At 34.8% G+C, this 24,188-nt stretch overlaps 1 protein-coding gene across 1 annotated transcript; it reads left to right on the top strand.

Moving 5' to 3' along the window:
* Positions 1-7,240: 7,240 nt before the first annotated feature.
* On the top strand, positions 7,241-23,879 carry LOC105325282 (uncharacterized). The gene is made up of 6 exons (XM_011424818.4): positions 7,241-7,488; positions 18,258-19,446; positions 20,473-20,546; positions 20,899-21,033; positions 22,828-23,026; positions 23,473-23,879. Exons 1-6 carry the CDS (start codon positions 7,444-7,446, stop codon positions 23,793-23,795), a joined length of 1,965 nt encoding a protein of 654 aa, XP_011423120.3. The 5' UTR covers positions 7,241-7,443; the 3' UTR covers positions 23,796-23,879.
* The last annotated feature ends 309 nt before the right edge of the window (positions 23,880-24,188 follow it).

The raw sequence follows: 24,188 nt of genomic DNA, 5'->3' as shown, positions 1-24,188 counted from the left end.
TTCTCTTTCTTTGAAAATACCAAAAAATTTACAATTTACCGTACATATATTTAGAAATTGATTTTCTCCTAATCTTTGCAAGGGGCAGACAACTCTAAAAAAGTTCATTCACTCGACTGCATACATATTCCCAAGTTTGGTTTATATAAACCTCATAGTAATTTTAAAATACGTATTTCATGTAGTTTGTATCAATTAAACTTGTTAAATTCACCTCAGTTATTGCAAAATGTTAAGGTTATGATAATATAAGAAATATGAAAAGAATCATTTTTTTTTACAACTTGTTTATAACAGAGACAGCAAAGAATACCATCTCTTTGGAAAATGTTTAAGAAATTCGGACAAAGATTTTTACTATTTATAGACTTGAAACAATAATTCATAATATCACAATTTATAAAGGATATATCATCAAACTGCTTGTCCGGCCTTATTGAGTATTGTCTAAGAAAATGCATTAAAATATTTTCATTTTTAATGAAAATATTAAGATGAGGAAATTCGAGCTAATCTGACAATCTTGTGAGCATGAATACCCAATGATTTCTTTACTGTTAATTTTTTTTTAATATGGATCTGTTCTATGATCCTAAAAAAATTAAATTCTGGATATATGATTATATCGAAATAATCAATAAAAAAAGGGATTTTGGGAACACAAAAATACAATTAATAGATTTACAGAGGAAATTCGGAAAATATATTTTGTGTGATTCAAGAACAAAAGTTCGCTTTTTTACTACTTAATACCATGCTTTATCATAGAACTTTAGACTTCAGTTGTTTTTTGTTTTTGTTTTTGTTTTTTTTTTTTACATTTAATCATCTTTTTTTCCTTAAACCATCAATTTAAGATATCACTTTGGAATTACTGTGTTATTACATGGAAAAAATCTATTTTTAGCATTGACATTTCAAATGACCTTCATAGAAAATTAAGCAAGATGATCCTACACTTTTTTGGTTTTATTGAAATGTGCATGTCATAAAATCTTTACAGGCTTAGTTTCATCATTTTATGAATACATGAAATATGAAAAGAATGAATCCATCCTAAAAAGTCCTTGATGAACTTGACCATCATAATAAATTTGAACCCCTGCCCATGCCTCTCTCCACAATGCTTTTTGTCTTCTTATGAGCCCTATAAAATACCCTTAATAAATCAATTGTTTTACATCACAAAGAAGTTTCAAAAATTAAGAATTAATGCATATTTTTGACTCATAAAAATTATCAATTTCATACACAAGAACACTAACAGAAATTTTACCAATTAGGAGCTTAATTATACTACATGTGTACTTGACAGATGCTAAATGCCTAGGGATTATTGTAAACCACCTGCTTTCATGTACTTCTGAGCAATTCCAGTAAAAGCTATGGTATCAGCAGCAAGGTGTATGCATTTTAGATTTAGAACATGATGGCAGTGGCGTATGTTCCCTTCTTTTCATGTGTAGGCTAATGTGAATGGAGATTCACATGAGGCGCGTACATGTAGATACGAAAGGGGGTAGGTACGGGAGGGATCGCCCCCTCCCGTTTGTGGGATTCGAGAGGCCACCCCCGAGAAAACTTTAAAAATTAGACATGAACTCGCGCGATTTTGTGATATCAAGATTGAAAACAATGAGTCTCTGTGAAATCATATGCAAGTATATATTTACAACTACCAAGTATTATTCTCTCTATTTCTTACGGAAACTTATAGTTAATTCATAGCTCTATAGAAACAGCCAGACTGAAATCTGCACGCCCCGTTTATCGATTAGTCGAAATCTACAGCGGCTGAAAATGACAAGAAAGTGACAGGACTGAAATTGACACACCCTATTTATCGATTGGTCGAGACCTACAGCTACCTAAGAAAAATCACGGACTGCACGAAATAATCATGATATCAGACCCAAAGTCTCACAATAGACGATTTGGATGTTTCTTTTAGCTAACGTACTTTTGTACATTAACAGTAATTTAGTGAATTTTACTTACTTTTTACGCTCAATTTATTAATTAATAGTTAGCTAACGCGTGTTATGTATTTTTTCTGCAATGTTGCTACCTTCATATCCCGAATGAATCACTAAAGAAAGCATTTTATTGTTTAAATAAATTCTTGTCGTTGTACCACAAAAAAGAAAAGGAATACAAATCGTCTCGTAGGAGTTTTTGATTTTTGATTTTGCAAATTTGGAGACGGGCATATTGTTATTTGCCCAGTGGTTTTGAAATTTTAACGATAACATATTTTAGATTACCATGATTCAGAAATCAAAATCGTCGTAGCGCTAGCATTTCGCAAAGTATTGAACAGATTACATTTGAACCTTTCTTAGTACCTAGTAAATATGGAAATTTTCTTTCAAAAAATCATTCGGAATTGAAATGATATGTTGTTAATGCTTCCCTCCTGATAATTATTCCGAAATCAAATAATTATTTATTTAAGGTATATATGGCGCAGTGTTGATGATGATTCGGATATATTAACCAAAATTTTTTTTAAAAATCTACGATTTGTTTATTTAACTTTATATTAAGATAGAACTTGTCTGTAAATTACGCAACTAAAGTCAATCGTTTGTACAGTGACAGTTTTGAATGAAATGAAATTTTTGTGAAATGAAATAGGGGTTAGATCCCCCCATGTTTGCACTGCTCTCCCTTTTATAACGCGCGTTAATTGTACTAAATATTTTTTAACGCCATGTACAGGAGTTAGTGTTCTTTGAACAAAAGTGACGCATGGTGTTATGACAATATCTGTTTCCGGTATTCTGAGAATAATTACTGACTTCCCGGATGAAACGCTATTAAAGCACCCACTTATAAAATTTTCAAAAATATGACATGTCAAAATCAGAAAACATGACTAAACACCGCTTTGAAAACCGAGAGCTCACATTATTTTGTAAAATAAAAGATATTAGACCGTTTCAATAAAATAACGGGAAATTGAGCAAGTCAGGTACCCAATATTGTAGATTTATCAAAATTGACTGAAAATAGAAATATTCGATCGGATTCCTTTGAATAAAAGAATCATAGTTATATTTTTTAAATGGATTCTTAGAAAAGGAATCGTAGTTATATTTTTTAAATGGATTCTTAGAAAAGGAAAGCTTGCAATAGTGCAGACTTTGAAAACAAATATTGTTCTTGTTACTGTAACTTTTACATAATTTTAGGATAAAGCAATAAATATATATTTGTATGTTTTATCCTTCAACTTATGATATTTACAAACTACTAGTATTTGAAGTAAAGAAAATGAATTAGGTATGGTAAAATTCTGTAAAATTTCGGGCATCTCATGAAAAAAAAAACTAAGTCTCCAATGATGCGATCTTCAGAAGAGTTATCAAAAAAATAGACCTACATGAAAAAAAAAAAATAAAACAACAAATACATGAAAAATAATGCCAACATATTTTTCAGATGCAATAAAACGAGCAGTGCCCTAGGATTTCCCAAGCCATGAGCATATGGGACCGAGATAAGTTAATTACCGTTTGTCCATTAAACTTAAGATACCGTAAAATATCGCTGTGTTCGGTATATTTCTGGCTCTCATCAATACATATAACATTTGTTTACTGTTTAAGTCTAATAAAATGTCTAGGAAGAATATCAAACGAAAATCATTATGATTTTAATATATCATCTTTCTGGGTATTTTTTTTTGTGGGAGGGGGGAGGGGTTGAGCATGGGTAGAGGAGGATGCTCTCTCTCTAGACATGTGGAACATAAAAAACTGCTTTAGATAAGACTGATTTGACTGGTTTGCAGAAAGGATACCGAACTTTCCTTTTTATCAACGTAACTATAACTTGATTTCCATGACCATTCTTTTCCTCCCAGTGAGCCCAGCTAAGCTGAAAGGTCGAACAAACTCCCTGATTTATCAAATGTCTGTTAACTGTCTAAGGGTACCTCTGATCGATGTATTTTATTTTTTTTATGTCTTTTTTGTTCAAGACATCTCTTTCTAAAGATAACAAATTCAAAAATTTCTATATGTCATGATATTAAAATAAAACTATTATTGGTGACAAAGGATGACAAAACTTCTTATTGAAGCCTGATTCGTGTACATAGCATTATTTGTCACATGCATTCAGATCCGCATTTTTGGCACGACTGTTCCATCCTGAAATATATGAAAACGTTTTGTGGTTGAGTTTGATAAAAAAAAAACCAAACAAACCAGTTTTAGTTACAAAAGTTAATTGATTTTTTTTAATTTAACCCTTTTGCTACTGTTTGGTTGCTGTAGTCTTAGAATCTTAATTAGTCTAGACCATCGTGAAGGGTTTTTTTTTCTTTGAGAGATATTCATTAGGTTTACTTGGAAATGATACCGTATTGGTTGACTGTGCGATTTTCATCTCTTTGTTTTTACACAAACAAGATATAAATGGAGGAGGTAGCTTTTTTAATTTGTTGAATAAAAAAAAATGATAGGCATGTCCAGATTTCTAAACCTTTTAAAACTGACGGAGACGAGATGCTCTTTGAACTACTTTCCCGTGCTCACCAATAATTTAATTTTAAGACATTTAGTAATCTCTCTCTCTCTCTCTCTCTCTCTCTCTGATGAAAAGTTGCAGCATTTTCGAGTTTCAACTCAAGTTCAACATTTTACTTTATTAAATCTATAAACATTTTCCCCATAAAATACTAACAATTATATGCAGCAATGGTCTTTGAGTTTCCTTATTACATAGATTAAGGCCAACGATACCAATCAACTGATTTAGATTTCATTATCTGAGTTGAATTTTTACTGACGTAATGATGGGTGACAAAATCCAATTTTTGACACGTCATTCTGATGCACTGATTGTGATTCATAAGGAAGATGGATTATGAAATGAATTATAAAACCTTATTCATGTCTGCAGCTGTATATTTCATGTGACACATTCAAAATCTGCTCGAGATATTTCTGATAATACCGAAAAGTCGCATTTATTGAAATTCAATTATTAGTTATATTTGATAAGTATTGGAAAATTATTTTCAATATCGTCTTTTCTATGGCAAAAAAAAAAAATACTGCGTGGCTCTTTTTCAAGAATGTAAACCATAAGCTTGAAAATGTATCAAACCAGTTAATAAAAAGCACCTCCACCATTTTATGGAATGCAAGAGTTTAGTGAATAAGATATATCTTCGTAAATTGTATTTGGTCCTATTTAAATCACATTTGCTTTGCTAAAAATATAACGATTTTTCTATTAAATTGTCATGTATTCAGTGGCATTTATGGGAATTAAATAAATATTTATAGATACAGCATATACTTTTATTTCAATTTTTTCATCGTCGTTTACTGTATAATGTATATATCACATAAAGTTTCTTATAAGTAAATGCCATTATTTCTAGGCTATACGAAAAAAATGATGTTTTCATTCGTTTGGATTCAACATATACCAGTCAAAAAAATTTCAGAAGACTTGCGGTGAGTGAGCAATAAAATGTCTAGGCTGCTGAAGATTCCGCAAGGGCAGGGGAAAAGGTTAAAATTCTGAATGCCGAAATATGTAAAAACACAAATATTTCTGACTTAATGCTCAAGATTTTTTTCTTTTGAACTTTTGACTTCTCTGGTTCAAATATTTCCATGAACATAAGTTTAGATACCATATCATCGAGAGAATTTTTATCAAGACAGGGAGTTAAGGGAGTTAAAGTTCCTTGTATATGAACCGAGCTGGAACTCGTTCATTGAAAAGTTAAGCTTTTTCAGCAAACTTACTGGATTTTCCATATAGCCTTCTCCTTCAGCCATACATGTAAAATTAATCACTTTAACGATATACTAGTCTTAATTCATTCAAATAAATTTCAATATTTTAGTGCCTAAAATTGCATGCAAAGGTACTCTGCAAAATTCGAAATGGTCAGGTTAAGGTCAGTATTAAGCTTAACCAAATGAAAGTTCTTCAACACGAGATACCACGATGCGTAGATTTTGGCGGTGATAATTTGTACCGCCCGCAGACGATGTTAGATTATATAACATTCAGAAAAAGTACAATGATGAGGCTTAATTGACAAGATCATTCTGTTATTCTGGTTTCAACTAAGGGTTCGTGGGAACCAGAGATTTCCTGCGGATCCTCAGCGAGCTAAAGTTTCGGAGTCTAGCAGTAATTGCTCGTTCATGCACTCGCGAGTTAAACAAAACCTTGTTGCTTTTTTTATATTTTGATGAAACTCAAGCGCTGTTTTATAGGAAAAGCATATCTGAAGCCATATTTCAGCAGAGGGTTAGCTGCACGCCATTAAGATCTGCTCATTATTGCACGCGGTCAGTAACCTATGGGGGTAGTTGTAACATCTCAGTCGATTTTTTTCAACCAATCGTTGAAAAGCTCTTTATTTGGCTCTATCGATTTGACTCCTCTTTTTATTTCTTTTTGTTCAGTTATCCTTTGTTTCTGCAGCTCTCGCTTTCTCTCCTAACTGTTTTCTTTTACAATCTATAAGCACCAAGGTAAAAAAAATTTGACCTGGCCTTTCTAGTCTCAATGGTTAAACTAAACACCTGTAAATTTTCCTTCCACTACAACAAAAATTTACATGAATAAAAATTCGAATTAAATGTTTAATTCAAATAAGGCAATGATATCATACAACTTTAACAGCACGTTTGTGTAGTGTACGCCTTATAGCACCGTGTTTCATAAAAAAATAAAATCGCATACAATTCTTCGAATTTGAAGTATTTAAGGAACTTTAATTTGAATGTTATTTCAAAATGTTTTCAGTGACTTTGTCATTTTATATTTTTAAACGTGGGATTTCTAAATCTATTTTTTTTTCAGCGTAAGAAGGTTTAAAGAAAATAAACCTTTGTCTGTCCTTATTTTGACCCAGTCTCATATCGTCCTACATGTATAGAAACCTTTGAACATAACAGGACGTGATTTTGTTATCAGCTCTCTGTGTATGATCATTTCATATATATATACCTACCTTCCTTCTTCCAACCACTCCAGCGTACACCATTGACAATATCATAATCAATGACGCGACGAACTCACGATTTAAAATAATTCCAAGAGTATTTTTAAAAAATTTAAAACTTTAATACTCTGAATGGGTATTGCATCGGAAAATTTAAATGTCTGTGATGACGTAGTACTAGTGTACGCTAGGGAATCATGAATGAGTGACAGTTGATTCTAGTTCGGGCCTCTCGTCAAATCAAATGAAGCGATCAGTTGGGCTAGACGCTCGTGTGTGAAAGGGTGATCCAGTCACAGACCAAGGAGTTTTAATACCTTTATATCTCCTTGGATATGTTCTACTCTAATATCCAGTATTTACACTGACTGCTTTATTTATTTTTTCCCCATTCTCGAGTATTTTGTTTCTAATTGACTGGGAAATTGATATACATCGAAGACCTCCAAAATTTTACCATGAAGGTGTCATGTATAGCTTTGATGTTCATTTGTGTCGCACAGGTAAGATATTTTTATATTTTCTATCAATTTCAGTTTAAATGTAAATCAATCAAAGCTTAACAACTTAAAGATATAATCAATTTAGCTCTTAATTGAGTTTGAAGGTATTTTTTCAATTTATTCTTTTATTAATTAAGGTTGATTTTGTTAAATATTAAAACTGATTTTACAAGTAGGGCTTTTTAATTTCGCTACATATTTTAATTAAAAAATTTGATGGTTTTTTTTTTTTGGGGGGGGGGGGGGTCAAAATGAATTTTTCAACGTGTAGACTAGTTCAGTCCTGACAATGTCATAGAGACTGGGCTTTTACAGACACATGCTTCCTTGTTACTCCGGAACTCCATTTGGCGTGGTCCTTAGGTACCACTTAAGTTGACTAGTGATCTGAAAAAATGTCATACTGGTCGGAAATTTGTCGTAGATATTGTAATGGGATTTTTTTTACTCTTACGTTGACAGCACTTTATATTCTTTTATTTCACCGAAAATGACAACGTTTTTCAAGTTTGCCTATAGTGTAACATTTTTCCGGGTTCCTCGAGTAAACACGAAAGGAATCTTTCAGGTAGTGGTTATGTAGTAAATCGTCTATAAAAATTCTAACTCAGGACACTTTGGGAGCTAATTTATTCCTAATTTATGATAACGAACGCAATCGTAACACTTTTTTTCCTGCGGTATAAATATCACCACCGTTTAGCTGTCAGAAATCTTGAGTTCTGTCTTTGTTGTACGCTAATTCGGCGACAACCGTAACATGAATTGGTGAAAAGGAGCACAGTCATCAAATGATGCAACTCTCTCTCTCTCTCTCTCTCTCTCTCTCTCTCTCTCTCTCTCTCTCTCTCTCTCTAAATTATTAAACTCAAGATATGTGCAACCTTTATTTAACATGTAATTACATGGGTCTCATCAATAAATAATATACACAGTCGGACCCCCCCCCCCCTCCCCCATATATAACATGGAGATCGATTGTCTTAAATACCGTGCATGTCCTTGGTCTATTAACATTGTCGTACTTGTAAGCTTGTGTAATCTTGTCCCCTTTTATGTTATCTACTGGGTGCACCATTTTAATGCGATACTGTGATAAAAAATGTATACGTCTTTTAATTGTAACATTTACAGACTTTAATCTCCAAAAGGTCCTCTATCCTTTTTACGTTTACCCTTTATATACGGTTCTTGGTGAGTTTCCCCAATTAGCATTTCTTTTTGAACGCATTGATGTTTCAAATTCATTTTATTAACAATTCAACGACCAACAGTATATAGCATAACAATCTTTTAAGGTAAAGCAAATATGTCTTTAAATTGTGTTACTGTGTTTATTTTAAACAATTTGAGCGGTCGTTGTATATCAAGACCTATAAAGGGAAGTCCGCAGACGATTTTTGCATGTGGAATCGTCTGATATACATTATGACGTTCCGCTGCCTTCTGTTCAAACGCTAAGCACTGAAGTGACCTTCCATAATCCTGCCACATCGAGGACACACGGTTCGATAATAGCACAGAAGCTGTTGGTGATGAAAGCAGATTTTTCACATACTGTTATCAAAAAAATAATAAAATGAACAGAAGGATTTAACTAAGATTTTTTGTTGTAATGAACCCTGTCGCTTCCGTCCTGGATTTCATTTCCTGTTTCCTGGGCTTCTCTGGCTCAGAATCAGTAGGGCCCGCTTGTAGCTGTCTTACTCAATCAGTAAATTTATTATTTCTCTGAGTGACAAAGAAGATTATATAATGATCTTCACAAAACGGCAGAAGAGATATTTTCAACCGGGGTTTGATTTTTAAAAAAATCACAGCGGAACTTATATATGGATTAAATAGATTTTCAAAACACAGGACAGAAAAATTTAGTTGCCTTACAGCCAATGACAAATTCGTACCGTCTCTTTAGCTGTTGGCTATTTATACAAAATAAACTACGCAGTATGCTTATTGGTTTCTCTGACCGCTGTCATGCAACCTGGAAAAATAATTGCCTGCAGAAATTATGAAGGACATAAGATATTCTGAGGTTGGAGATAACGACATGAATAATTCGTGAAACATGTGCCTTCTCGAATTCACAGATTTCGATCTGTATGGATTTGAACTGGATCGAATGGTTTTGTCTGCTTATAAATCTTGTCACCGGGCTGGTCTGCACTGAAATAGTGACTCACTTCGTTTGATAAATATACCTTTCCCCGTTTAGTTGCAATAAATTGACGACAACTTTAGTTGTATCCTGGCAGTTATGCAATTTCCATTTTACCTGGCCACTGTTCTGCAAACCAGACGGGACAAATTCATACGTCATGGCTGCAGTATATCCCTGCATGGTTAACAACTTTGCAATACCCGGTATATAGTTTCTCTGTTGTCTCTTTGCAATCGTCATTAATTTGTCCCTACCTGACTTTTTGAGTCTACAAGCAAAAAGCCCCTACCCCCAATCCTTGTGCAAAGAACGACCGACTTATGGGATGCATATATTGTCTCGTCTATATTTAGAATAAACCAGAATCTCTCAAAATAGATATGTCATCCAAAAATTAATAAGGCGAGGTACTTAATTACATTAATGATAAGACATTTTCATGGTTGTCAAACAAGAATGGCTGACCCTGTGATATTTATTGGCCAACAATTTAATGGGACACTGCTTTATTGATAGATGTTTCTAAATATATTATAGAGAGGAGAAAAACTTTTTAAACACGAGATAGAGAAGCTATTTGATTAAGCTCTATCAGCTGATAAAGCTGGGTTACCAAACATGCACGAATTTCGTCCGTGTTGACATCTAACGAACTTCAGATCACAGCAAGGGTGAGAACAACGACGAGGGGTAGTTGTTAAGATGTGGGGGTCATCGTCTGAGCATTGTATGACCCCCAGGTCACTCATTGGGTACAACTACCGCTAATACTCTCACTGGTTGCGTCGTAGGTTATTTGGTCTGCTGTACATGAATTGCGTAAAACCCGAAAAGCAGTTAAACTTGCTGAACTAACAGGCAAACGTTCTGAACTAAATAAAAGAGATACTATATTTGGTGTTGGTTTGAAGTATTTGAGACCAACAAACCCGGAAATGGTGTCTTTCTGAATCACAGTCAGTAAGTCAGGCTAAGGACAGGACCTTGCAGATGAAAGCCTCTATCCTCAAGTAGACATATCTAGCCCATGTACAAGACCCCGTCATCTGTCCCAGGTTACGTTCAGTTGACAGATTGATTTATGAACTGTAATGTCACCTGTCTTGACAGACTTCATGTGGTTAATGATAATCAAGATTTGATAAAGTGTCTGTGATCAAAGTCGAGAAATGTCGTGGGGATTTCGGATGAGGGCATCAGATCAAGGTCGTTTTGTCTTAGGATGCGGACACGGTTCTCAAGAGAAATTAGATATGGAATATACGTACATGACATTTTTCATCGGTTGAATAAACTATACATGACACATGGAGAATTCGATTCACAGTAATCATGACGGATCCACTCAAAACTGGTTTTGACCGGTCAAATCGAGACACCAAAATCACCCACCCCCTTTTTTTTACAACTTTATTACGTAACTATACGAAGTATACATTTACCCTGCGGTGATCCATATACCTGTCTTTTTTACTTATCACATGACGTAGTTTGTACTTTAATAATTTGATAAAGGGTTCACGTATATTTTGTAAACATTAAGGTCTTTAAGAGAAAAGACTCCCAATACGGCCTAGATTCTGGGATTCGATTCATAAACGTCAATTTAAAATCTCAACTATAAGATGTCGTCTGTCGTTTTCTTACGTATATCCCGTCAATGGGTTTAATTCTTTGATCTGTATGATGACAACCAGTCAACAATAACTAATATTGTTTGATGACAACAGATAAATCTCGTGTTCATGTGCACACATAGAAACACCCGGCCATTCACAAAAAGCATTTCACCGATTGGTTCTGTTTATACACGCCATACAAGATTGGGTTTTCTGAAATTCAAGAAACAACCGCCTTTTGCATCGGTTTGATTGTATGTAGTTTTTAAGGTAGAGGGTTGTTGGGTGTTGGGAGACATCCAAAAGTTTTCTTTATTAATTTGACTTAACTGTCTTGACGAGTTTTAGGGTTTTTTCTGTTGTAGTGACCTGCATATTTTACAATAGTCTTTAGGATAGTCGACAAATACATGTACTTAGTCCGATTTGCAAACGTTAGAATTTTCATATAATCTTATTCAACTAGCCGTCTTTTAGGATGGTCTATAAGAACACACTGAATACTTTTAACTGTTTGCTTTTACAAAGAAACGCATTGTGCTTGTTTAGAGGCCGATTAGGGGATTGGTCCTCGTAATGCTCTCAAAATCTGATCAAATTTTAAACTTTTTGCACACAAACGTTCAAATATTGTCCAACTGAATTGTTTGTGGAACAATACAACAGTTTATTTATTCAATTATCCAGAATTTTTTTTTCAAATTTTATCTGAGAACGAAAAGAGACAAAATTTTTGTGACACCATGCTATTGACAGTTAATAAAGTTAGGCGTCTTTTGCAAGGTCAATGGCGCAATTGTGTGTACTGAGAAGGGACTTGAATGCCCACCATACTAGACGTAGGGTCGTTCCGCCAGGGTGTTCCACCCACCTGGTTTTCTACTCTATCGGCACTCTGATCACAAACTTACAATCAGACCCATTCGAGCGATTGAAAAATATTTTGACGATTTATAGAATTTATAGTACACCCTTTATACAAATCCTTGTTTTATTTATTAGCGGCCTAACTATGCCTGATTATGGTAGATTTAACTCCTAATCATGTATATATACAGAGCCAATGACGCAATGTTTTCAAACAATGTTTTCAACCGGTGTGAATGGCTCTCGACACAGTGACACAAAAAAGGGACAAAAGATTATGACCTAAATTGATCCACGACCTGGTCTGAAGCAAGACTAGAGATTACAATCGATGTTCGTTTCAATAGCTTTAAAGGCTTTTTTAGAAAGCGAATAATAGAGCGCAAACTTTTTGAAATGAGTAGAAAGTCGAAGTACTGGGTTGATTAAGATACAAGTATTGAACTTTTCATCAAATATGACATTTTGAAATTCTATATCTGTACAAAAATATTGTCATGTTGTCTTTTATCGAATGAACAAAATTTCATTTGCAGAATATCACTGAAAAAACCCACATATTCTACAGCTCTCAAAGATCTAGAGTTTTACACTGATGAAACTATTTACCGATATTTTTCAGATAATTAAGGTGGATAAATGAATTGTCCTTATGGCAATACAGAAAGTTCTTTTTACTCTAAGATAAGTTGTGGTTTATTTGATTTGTGGCATTCTTCTTGTTTGACAAAAATCATTTTACGGCATCACCGGAGACAAGCAGTTTATTCTCGTAGAAACACCAAACTTACGATTAACTTGACGTCTACAAAACCGCAAAACCGGGGTCACATTGTCAACCATTTCCTTCATTAGGTGACCGCGCCATGACAGCCACGTGACTCAATGTTCCGAATATAAGATGACTAAAGGGGCGATTTAATGGTCAGTTAATGAGATTTTTCAAATTGATTCTTTTTGTTCAAAACCGGTGAAGATTCTTTGTGTACTCATCTGCGAGGGCGTATACTGTCCGGAATTTGGACCAAACAATGGTTTTCGGACTAAATATGTGAATGTTGAAGGTTGGGGGGGGGGGGTCTTTGTCATTTACCAATAATAAAATCACGGATATAACACGTTAAATGTTTTTCTTTAGGACTATTGTTGGTATGAACATGTAATTCCAGTTGCTGGTTGGTTGTTTGGTAAATGGTGTTTTTTTTCCTAGCCATATCACGCAATTCACTGAGTACATGTAACAGGAACTGTCCCGTACGACAAATGCTGATCAGACAACGCACATCTCCGCTCGCGACATTTTGCACTTTTTGCTAGGTTAAGCAGTAAACATTTTAACATAGTATTAATATTCTAAACGGAAATAAGATTCCTTTGATTAGCACGATGTTCGCTTAATTAATTGGGGTTAACACGACGCATTCATTTTTTTAATTGCAAAGTCCCTTGTAACAGTCACAGATTCCAACAGGATACCGGGGAATCGTTTTATCTTTCTGAATCTGTTGTTTATTAACTCTATCTGAATATCGGTATCTCATAAAAAAAAAAAATTTTAATGCACAGGGTAGTAATTTGTCATTCAAACATATCTTAACTAAACACATATACCTCCTTTACATAACAGAATATTTGGGAAATAAGTTGCTCCTAGTACCACACGCGGTGATGGAATCATATAGCAAAATCAGGACTTTTTGTATTTTCTCATACAATGTGAACAAAAAATTCGATACATGGATTTTTGTTTTTTGCCTAACTGTCATAGGATAATTATATAATTAGGTAATTTCAATTAACAATGAGAGTTTTGCCACAAAAAATGCTAAATTTGTAAAGGGCATGTCAATTTGCCTTAACTCCAATTACTGAACGCTAATGGTGCAGTGAAAACCGGAAACTGGTTGACGATAGCAAATAAAGAATCTTTTGGTTCTTTTCAAAGAGAAATCTTTTAATCAAAATTAATTAACATGCTTGCATTTATGGTCATGGCGTCAGTATGTCCTAAAGAGTAGTATTTTGGCCGCCCAGGAGGCAAAAACTATTCAAAAGTAGGAATAATTTTCACATACAAAGTTATACAGATTTTCCCGTGGACCATAGGCGGTCGGAAATCGGAGAGACGCGATTTAAACGTAAAGAGTTGAGCATAATGGGGCAATTTTTGTACAAGGTGTATTACCTACATAGGCTCCTGTTGTACTGCACAGATAATGCCCTTTGATTGAATTAACACAATTCAAGTAGTTGTATAGTTTATCAAATAACAGATTGCCACACGGTTCAAATGCAATTGATGTATACAACGACGAAAACAGGCAAATGAAATGGTAACAAGCATGACATATGTTTGGCTTCCAACCGTATGCTTATGCTTTACACTCATTGTGTAGAGTTAAGTTGGTACGTAATCGTGAGATCTTTTTTTTTTATCCTTTTCTTTGGTTCAGAGGATTTTACTCCAGCCCCTCGTACCTATGACTGTGTATAATTCAATTACATTACAGCCCAATTCACTAACGATAATGTAAGTGATAAGCTGACCAGGGGCAGCTAAGTAGTGAACTGTCAATGAATTGTTTGATGATATAAAACAGGGTTTCATCAGCTAAATTGGTATCCAGTACAATAACCTGAAGCAAGTTTGAGTTTTCTAACAAATTTCTGAACATCAGCATCGACTATAACAACAAATACGTGCATCGTCTCTTGGATGTGTTATTGAGTGGCAAAATTACTGTGATATATGCTTTAAGATTGAAGAAAAATAAATAAAACCAAATGTTTACAAAAACGATCCATCGTTAAATATTTAACATAGGCGTTGTTTTTTTAAAAAAAAATTGCAATGCTTGAAATGATTCCTGTGGTGAAACTCATCTGTATTTTATTGGGGGACGTTTAAGTATTTGGTTTTCTTTGTTTCCTCATTTTCTCTCCTTTTTACAACGCTTAAACTAGGTGGTACTGGTGTGTTCTTTTGTGTGTAAACTTCACACTTGTCGTAATGAATATTTAATGTGAAGAGTAAATCTGAGGAAATTTTCGTCTCGTCAGAGAATGAATTATTCAGATAGGTTAATTTAATGGCATCTAAGACATTTCATGCGCTGTTACATAATCCACAAGAAGCAAGTTGATTACTTCAGCGGAACAAATCAATTTTCTTCAATTAAGCGAGTTAACAAATTCTTACAAACTTGGTGAGGTAGTCGGGGGTTCTTTTTTTTCTTGAAAGTTTGTGTCGTAAATAACGTTTTTGCTGAAAGTGTGTAGGTGAAAAGTTTGCAAGGCAGTGATGACATGGCAGTGAAAATGTTGTGTCACCGTAGAAACGATTGACAAATCAATTGTGGAATCGAGACCCTGCTATGTTGACACACCGTCTTACCGACACCCCTGTCTAAACCATGAAATAAATGTCGTCCATTTGTCGTTGAAGTTTTCATTAGTTGATTTTCAATGCACGGAACAATTTTGCCCGTTGAGCAGGAACTACGAACGAATAAAGCTTCACCGTGACCATGCGGCGGTGTAACCCGTGTTGTCAGAAAGACATCACTGTTCCGCTGTACATTCAGATAGGCATGAGGCGTCTGAAATGGAACAGACCGTTGTCCTCTTTGAAGCGTTGAATGTTTTAAAGACAAAGTGAGATTTCTTTTGTCTACTGTTCGAACATCATGACCGACATCTGGGTTTGTTGCGCGATGTACTTGCGCCACACACGAACCCTGACCCCCTTTATCCGAGTCACCTGGTGTGAACTTGTTAAAGGCGAAATTATCAACAGCTATCTATCTCAACACGGATGCAGATGTTACTTTCTGTGTGTTGATTAAACAAATTAATTGTCCTTAAAAAGGGTAGAGAAAATATGTGAAAAATGATCAATTATTTAATATCACAACATTAACAGGGGCCTTGGTGTCGAAGAGATAAGGGAAGAACATTCATAATTAACTGGTTTTTGTTAAATTTGAGTTTGCACCAAAATTATCAGCTCCGTTGCATGCAGCAAACATATGTTTCATTTATCGGATTCAGTTTTGAGTAGATAGGAGACATTCTCTGGTATTTATTGTTTTATGGAGATTATTGATATGAATTTGATTTGAGAAATTCCTTTTTGTCAGCAACATTTTTATATCGCACCTTTTATGATAAAATGGGGTATCAGTAAATTGGGTATTGTGAAGCGATTAACATTTTCCCCCTAAATGTAATAAATCATGGACTTGATTACTTTTAATCTCTTGAAATGTCCGTATACTGTATTTATTATGAATCTGTCGACTAATATAACGAAATGCCACTTTCAATAAAAAAAAATCTAGGGTTCATATGGATATACAGTTATACACACAAGTAAGATTCCGATGGAAATATTTACTCATCAGCAAATTTTTAGCGGTCATGTTGGACAAAAATGTCTAAATTGTTTATAATATTGTAGTAATAGAGTATATAAACAAACTCAGAAAACGATTCGAACACACCCTAGCCATTACTCCGCCGCGGTGATCTCGGGATAATTAGCTGTGGCCAGCCGATGGTTTATAAAAGTTTAATCTAGACCGACAGAGACGAAGCAGACAATCTTTGGCAGTTTTGAGATCTTTTGAATTCCTTTTTGCACTTTCTGAACCATTTTTTAAACATTCCCAGCTGGTCAGACCTTGCTGGTGATTGCAGGATGAACTTAAGCATTATCCATCAGGGTCGACCTGGTATAACACTTTTATTAAGACGCCAAGGTAAACAAAGAGGAAGAGAATGTTTATCAATATTGAATCTTATACAGAGCAGCTGAACAGTGGAGAAAATTTAGCAGATATTGCAAATCGTCCAGCCATGTGCAACGGCAATAAAACGGGGTCATAAAATCAACACTCAGAAAGAGAGTCAATTACTTTTATTTGTATAATTAGAAACTCCCAAAACCATTTTTTATGAACACGTTTTCAGTTAGTGAATTCTGATTTCTTGAACAAAGGGCAATTTTTTTCTACACGTGCCAATATTGATATTTTCATACACTCCATCACTATTAAATGTAAATGATGTCAACAGCCTATTGACATTTTTTAAATATCGGTAAAAAACACCCCTCTCTCTCTCTCTCTCTCTCTCTCTCTCTCTCATTTTTTTTTTATCAAACTTTTGACAATATTGTTGAATAATGTTGGATAAGGGTCTTTATGAGCTTATATTTTCATCACGCGAGAAAATATGGTCGAAATAGAAAATAAAAGATATTCAGTATCAAAGACAACAATTTTACAATTATACTTTGAAGTTCTCAAATTTAGTGTTTCGTAGAGTATTATTCGTTCTTATCTAAGAACATGTATTTGCGGAGCAGTTTAATTGCCAATGTCTACAATGTTGCAATGAACAGCTTCGCTTAATTTATTGTAATCTGACTGTGTGCATGCTGTGCATGTTAAACAAGGTTATACCTTTTACCTTATCTGAAATATTCTTACGCAATCCTTAAACGTTTTGAGGTAGTTAACTACTGCCACTAATCTCTCGCATCGTGTCCGACCGGTTTATAGATTGTAAACCTATGTACATGTAGCTCCCTTTTTTTAATGGAGTGTTATTTGAATTTGAGCAATGACGTTTTTTTTTTCGTTAAGGTAGCTAGGGTGCACACTTTGCATGTGCGTGTTTGTTAAATTGATCGTAATCTTTGGCGAGTTTCTTATTTCGCTAAAGACCAGACAAGTACTAGATAAATACAGATCGACCAGTAAAATAAACTTTGTCAGCTGTTATCACCTGATCTGTTGAACCAGAACTGGGTAGATGAGGGTTTTTTCATTCACTGAAATAATTTTTTTACGTTATTCATGGCCCACGTCTTTAATATTATAAATGACATAATAGCATTTACATTGCAAAAAATAATAAATCCCATGCTATGTTCTCTTTCACACAAAGAAACATGTTAGAAACGCAGTAAGAGTACTAGTGAACTCATATTGAATACAATTTTTTTAAATTGATTTTGAAAAAAAAAATGAATTTTTTCACATAGATCAGTTATGAAAATACTTCTTTGTGATTAAATTATCATTGTATCAGTATCTATTCCATCTTCTGTGTTTCAGGTACTGGGTGCCCGAACGGATTGCCGTCAGTGTAAAGCTGGCCATTATGCTAAAAGACATTGTAACGAATTTCATGACACGATATGTGCCCAGTGTCCAGAGGGCACATATACCCCCAAATCTAACACACGGGAACTGTGTTTCTCCTGCTCAACGTGTAGAAAGGGCTTCTTTGAGATCAAATCGTGCACATTTAGACAAGATACTGTGTGTGGATCTTGTAGTCAAAAAGAGTATAGTGATTTAAGTAGTTATAGGATAGACTGTGTTCATGATAGAAAGGAGATTCAAAATGATCAACCGCGGGAAAGCACCACCGAGGAGTCCATTGACCTAGGATCAGGGGACGGGGAACTTATAATAAACCGTGACGGAGTCAAACCAACAGTCATTGATGACGTCTTTATAGAAAAGGAGTCGCATCACGTGACTAGTTTACCTCACGCTCAGAACGAGACTCTGGATACGGAAGGAAGCGGTGAAGGTTTCCCGATTAGTGTGTCTCCTGAAGAAGAATATGAACCAACTGATCAAAATGTTACATTCACCACATCTACAGAATCAATGACAACAACAGAAGAACCACTTATTGTAACGCAATCTCCTACCTCTCTGCCTGAAAATCTAAACACTTCAGCTTATATAACGACATCTAAAACTGACTCTAGTTCGAATGATACTGGGTATGCAATTACGTCTGAGCACACTCCATTAGCATCATCAACATCAGAAGCAATTTCAACATCTACATCAACATCAACGTCTGAACCAACTTCATTTTCTACAACGGTGAAAGCAACAGAACCATTGGAAACACCCGAAACGCCAACACCTGAACCAACGTCTGAACCAAGTACACCAACACCTCAAACAACAACATCTACGACAACAACAACAACAATGTCAACGACATCATCTACAACAGAACCCGAGATAACCACACCAACTGTCCAAACAACGCCGGAACCGACAACTACTACTACAAAGACAAAACCTCTCCACTATACGGACAAAGACGGAATGGTCATCATTGACTTGAGGGGCTCTACAATTATTGATCTGAGAACTACACCCACACCGAGACCCAAGTACAAGGTCACCACCGTAAAAACGATAGGTTTGGACTCAGGGGACAACGGCATAGTCATTGATCTAGGAAAACAAGAGGAGGACTTCATAGACTTGCAAGGTGAGAATGGTTAAATCCAGCTGCAGACATGTAGCTCTGCGTTGTGCTGATTTTTTTTCCATAGACACACAGTGCTGCAGCTAGGGACAAAACTTGTTGCTTAGGGCATACTGAGTACGACACGAATGCATGAAAATTGATTCGTTTCAGTCAAATTATTGTAAACCTGAATGTTTAGATTATGTAATACGTGTGAAAGGATCCAGTAAACTAGGTAAATGTATAAGTTAAAATACATAACATATGATTAGAGTATCTTGTTACTGAGAAGTAAATTCGACGTATTACTAGTATTAGAACATTTAAATTTACCGCCTGTGCGTAGTATTACACGTCACGTGATAGATGCTGCTGCAAGGCGGCCCCCTACAGCCAACGTATTCCAGAGAGACCATTAAAAGAGATAAGCGATTTAGTTTAGGAACGTTATCAAAATGTATTTCCTGAGTGATATTGGCAGAGCATGTTTGTTTTCAATAGTTCAATCAGGAATTCAAAAGATGCAAACCCAAACCTGCAAAAAGAAAAAAAAACATACAAACAAGTCGTGATCGACAACATGCTGCACCATCAATACGTCATTAGTCAAATCATTGATACATTCAACGTCAAATTTCATCAGTGCTGTGCACTCATAAAATCTATCAAATAATAATATATTCTTGGAAAGACGTCAAAATATTTAGACCAGCCCTAATACTATTCGTGTATCTTGAGATTGATACTGTAACTCGAGAACAAGATAAAACAGGGTGTTTTCTGGAATTTTTGCGCCATTGAGCTTTCGTTGTAACGGAGTATAGTTAACCCAAGGTGGGACTTGAGAGGTATATAGTCATGCTTTGAAATCTATATACAGATTTATAAATTATGAATCTGATGTCTGTTTTATTTCACTTTGATATTTGTTGCATGTTTCATTTAATCGTTGCACTTGCTTCAATGGGAATTAAAATAGAAGAATTGTGTACTGGTCTGTTTCGAATCAAGACAAATCATATAATATTTTTTGTTTTCTATTTTCAGATAACTCTTTAAAAGATACTGCGACCAAAGATAAGTCTCCTTTGAAAGCAGGTGCATTGGGCTCAAAGAAAATGGTAAGATGTCACGTCACACCTTTTAACCTTTTGAATCCTATAATATATCTTGCACTCAAGCCCAAACCCACTATAGTACATTGTCCAAACCCTCTTAACATTTGATACAAAGGTTTCCTATATTCCTGTATTTGTTTTGGTCACGTTTTTCAATCACGATTCGTTTATATATTACATTCAATTTATTACTTTAAAATTAGCGTAAAATGCAAACTTACACAGTCATTTGTCTTTTTTTTCTTCTGACAACTGACCTAATTTTAGATTCCGACTCTTGTTTATGGTCATAACCTCAGCTATAACTATAATACATTGATGGATGTATGTCAAGTGGTTCGAATTAATTTGACAGGATGACGACGACGGGGTGAAGATTGGAATTGTTGTCGCTGTTGTTATCGTCGCCGCCATCATCTTCTTTGTCGTCGGGTTTCTCGTCAGTAGATACTGTAGGAAGAAGCGGTCAGGGTCATTCAAGGTCAAAAACGTAAGTATCTTATTTTTGAAATTAATGTACTTAGAAACCTTTCACGTTGATCTTGAAAATTCTTACGTATTTAAATATGTTAACATGGTTTTAGTAAGATTGATGGTAATAAATCAATGTCCAATTCATGTATTTCTCTGATATATAGTATTACGTGTAATTGATCGACAAAAACGGGATTGTCATCGTTTATCAGATGATTTATACATGCAGTCCACGTTTACATGCATAACTGCAATAGGTTAAAAAAATATCTGTAAAGATACGCCCAAATATTTATTAAAAATATGTAATTGTGTTAACTGTAATTACAGTTAACACAATAATGTTCACTGTAAAATTCATGTTATATGTTAACTGTAAATGCGTTAACTTTACCAGAGATGATTTCAATAAGACTGATGACAAATAAATCAACGAGGAACGTTTTTAACGATTTTACAATTTTTTCTAACAAAACGATGACACAAATATCAAAGACAAAAAAGATTCTAAACAAGCAAGTTACAAGAGTTGTTGAAACGACCAGTGTAACACTGGTGATTAACCTCGTTTTGGATTTCACGGTCCATCTCAAAACAACCGGAAGAAGACATAACAGAAAGCGATCCATTAAAACTTTGATAAGCAATTAATTATAGAGCCATAAATGACAAGCCAACTGAAATAGATTGACTTGCCTGCAAATCTTGTCATACATTAAGATTTAAGCCGCAAATGAAATGCTAAACGGAAAATTATATCGAGATTTGTTACCAAAAGCTGTATTTTCTTATCGACTCTGCTAATCTTATGATGAATATAGAACACTACGAAAGGCGAGAGTGTTTATATTTTTTTCACCCTCTTAGATATTTAAAACAATTTAATTCTGCCCATGGTCAAGCTATTCAGAACGAATTGAAACAATTTGACAAAAATAGCTGTTTGATCTTTTCATCGGATTCGCTTAATAACGCTGGGCTTCCATCTAACACCCACACCAAACGAATTAAGGCCTCAGAAATAACCAGAAAGTAATAGAAAGATCGAAGGCAGAAATTGGAACCTTCACTGATGTTTTGATTGACTCAACATCGTTGTTAAACATTGTTATTTGATTTCATAACAAGATCTGCAAATAGAAAATCAAAACGATTTGTATACATGTAAAACGGTTTATGACTGTCATAGCAATGAGTCACGGGAAATTAAGATCATTGTGATGAATGCCTGCAATTGGGAATATTTTACCTATAAATTACAACATTGTTCTTAAATCTTGTTCAAATCTATCATCAAATATTTTAGCTGTACCTCTTGTAATAAAGGGTCACGTCATTTTGAGTGGGTGTTTTTCCTCCTTTAGTGCAAATAAAAAATCTTGACGTGATCTTTCAGAGCTTTTAGAATAAGACTGAATTAACTATGTGAAGTTTTCGACCATCTTAAAAAAATACCCACTTTCTTCCGTGAGATTAGACGAATTTCAAATCGGCGGAGGTGTGCCTGCTCCATATAGAAAACTCTTAGCTTATACTGGATTATCTTTTCCAGCCTTTGCTCTCTGTAGGGAAGCTAACAACAAGCTTTTATCGATATATTCATAAAAATTGATGAGAAGTGTACTCAAAAATTAATATCGGTCTTTTGCTATTTTGCTAACAAAATTGTATTAAAAAATATTTCAGAAGAGATATGTCATTTTGTAAATTTGTGTGTACACCCACTCAGTAAATTCAAAATTTGCAACATGCTCGATCTAAATGTAATTAGTTTTTTAATATTTTCATCTGCAAAATTGTAAAATTACAGGATATTGAGAACGGTTCGGCAAAGGGTAGCACACCAAATGTTTTAGACTACAAAGATGGAGGGATATATGACGAGATTGAAAAAGACTCGGCTACCCCGACCAAAAACGGAAAACCTAATGGAACAGCACATTCAACTGAAGATGTTTATGCAGTGCCAGACAAACGCAAGAGTAACCCCCCGGAATCTCCAAAGCTCGGTACGCCAAAATACATTATGGTTTCAAATTGCATTTATTATTATATCCAAGTGCAATCTCTTACCCCGTTCTGGTCAAATTGCCGTCTTTTGATTCCAGAAATTTTTAAACAACATTCAAACTTGATTTGTTTATATACATGATTACTGTGTATTTCTATCGCCCAAATATTTAGTAATTGGCTTCACTCTTGAGAAAACAATTTGATTCGTTGGAATGAACATGTAGGTTCTGTAATGAAAGACGTGTGGATCAGTGCAAAATACACGATATAAATTGTTTTTCGTTATTGAATAAAGGTAGGATATCAAAAATTGTGTAGTTTTATGACTATTTCATTCCGAAAACCATTGAAGTCTCAATTTTGATAATTATAGTTTTATTGAAGTCTGATTTCATTAATACCACATAACAATTAAATGCTTCCTTTCCTTTCTGTTTTATAGAGGAACAGTTGGACAAAATCAAATTCATAGATGACACAGAGGAGGAAACTGAAGCCAAGGAGGATGACAAACTTTTGGAAGACTCTGATGAAAAGTACTCCAGTTTCGCGTCTATTCCGAATGGATCTGTCAAACAGAACGGTGACGTCACATCGAACGATTACGTCTCAGAATCTAGTCCAATCCTAAACTCCCGAGACACCCCAGAGATCAAAGAACCCTCTGACGAAGAAGCCAGCGGCAAGGAGAGCGAAGATGCCGAAGAGTCGCCATTACTGGAAAAAGCAGAGGGGGGAGAAAAACAGGCGGAAACCAGCAGTTGAGAACATGCTTTCTGCTGAACAATCGCTCCATCGCATGTCTGTTCTCAATAGATAGGCAGGTTATAATCACGTGATGGCATTTTTTAAGAAGAAAAATCAAAAACGTACCACGAAGCCTGCAGACAAGACGCCTACAGCCGCCGAGTTTTGGAATGAGCGATGTGCCTTAGCCCGTCATAGAAGATAACAATAGTCCTTTATCAGATTCAAAACATCCTGGTCAAAGACTCTTTGCAAGTACAATATGTCAACCTCGCTGAAATCGCTGCTGTTCCAAACATAATTTTCAACCATTTTTCTCTCCTCTCATTATTTAAACATCCCTTCAATCTTAACCATTTTCTCTAAGTACAACAAATATTTTGCTGTAAAAGTTATTGTTAGATTAGGGGA

Source organism: Magallana gigas, chromosome 5 (genome assembly GCF_963853765.1).
Source record: "Magallana gigas chromosome 5, xbMagGiga1.1, whole genome shotgun sequence".
Taxonomy (NCBI): Eukaryota; Metazoa; Mollusca; class Bivalvia; order Ostreida; family Ostreidae; genus Magallana; species Magallana gigas.
Note: the sequence above shows the minus strand (reverse complement) of the source record. Positions and strands in the feature narration are given on the sequence as shown.

What these genes read in the sequence shown, in the direction of transcription:
- LOC105325282 (XM_011424818.4), top strand. Translation starts at nt 7,444, where the DNA reads ATGAAGGTGTCATGTATAGCTTTGATGTTCATTTGTGTCGCACAG. An exon ending in GGACTTCATAGACTTGCAAG is followed by an intron (nt 19,447 to 20,472) that starts GTGAGAATGGTT and finishes TTCTATTTTCAG; the next exon opens with ATAACTCTTTAAAAGATACT. An exon ending in CATTGGGCTCAAAGAAAATG is followed by an intron (nt 20,547 to 20,898) that starts GTAAGATGTCAC and finishes TTAATTTGACAG; the next exon opens with GATGACGACGACGGGGTGAA.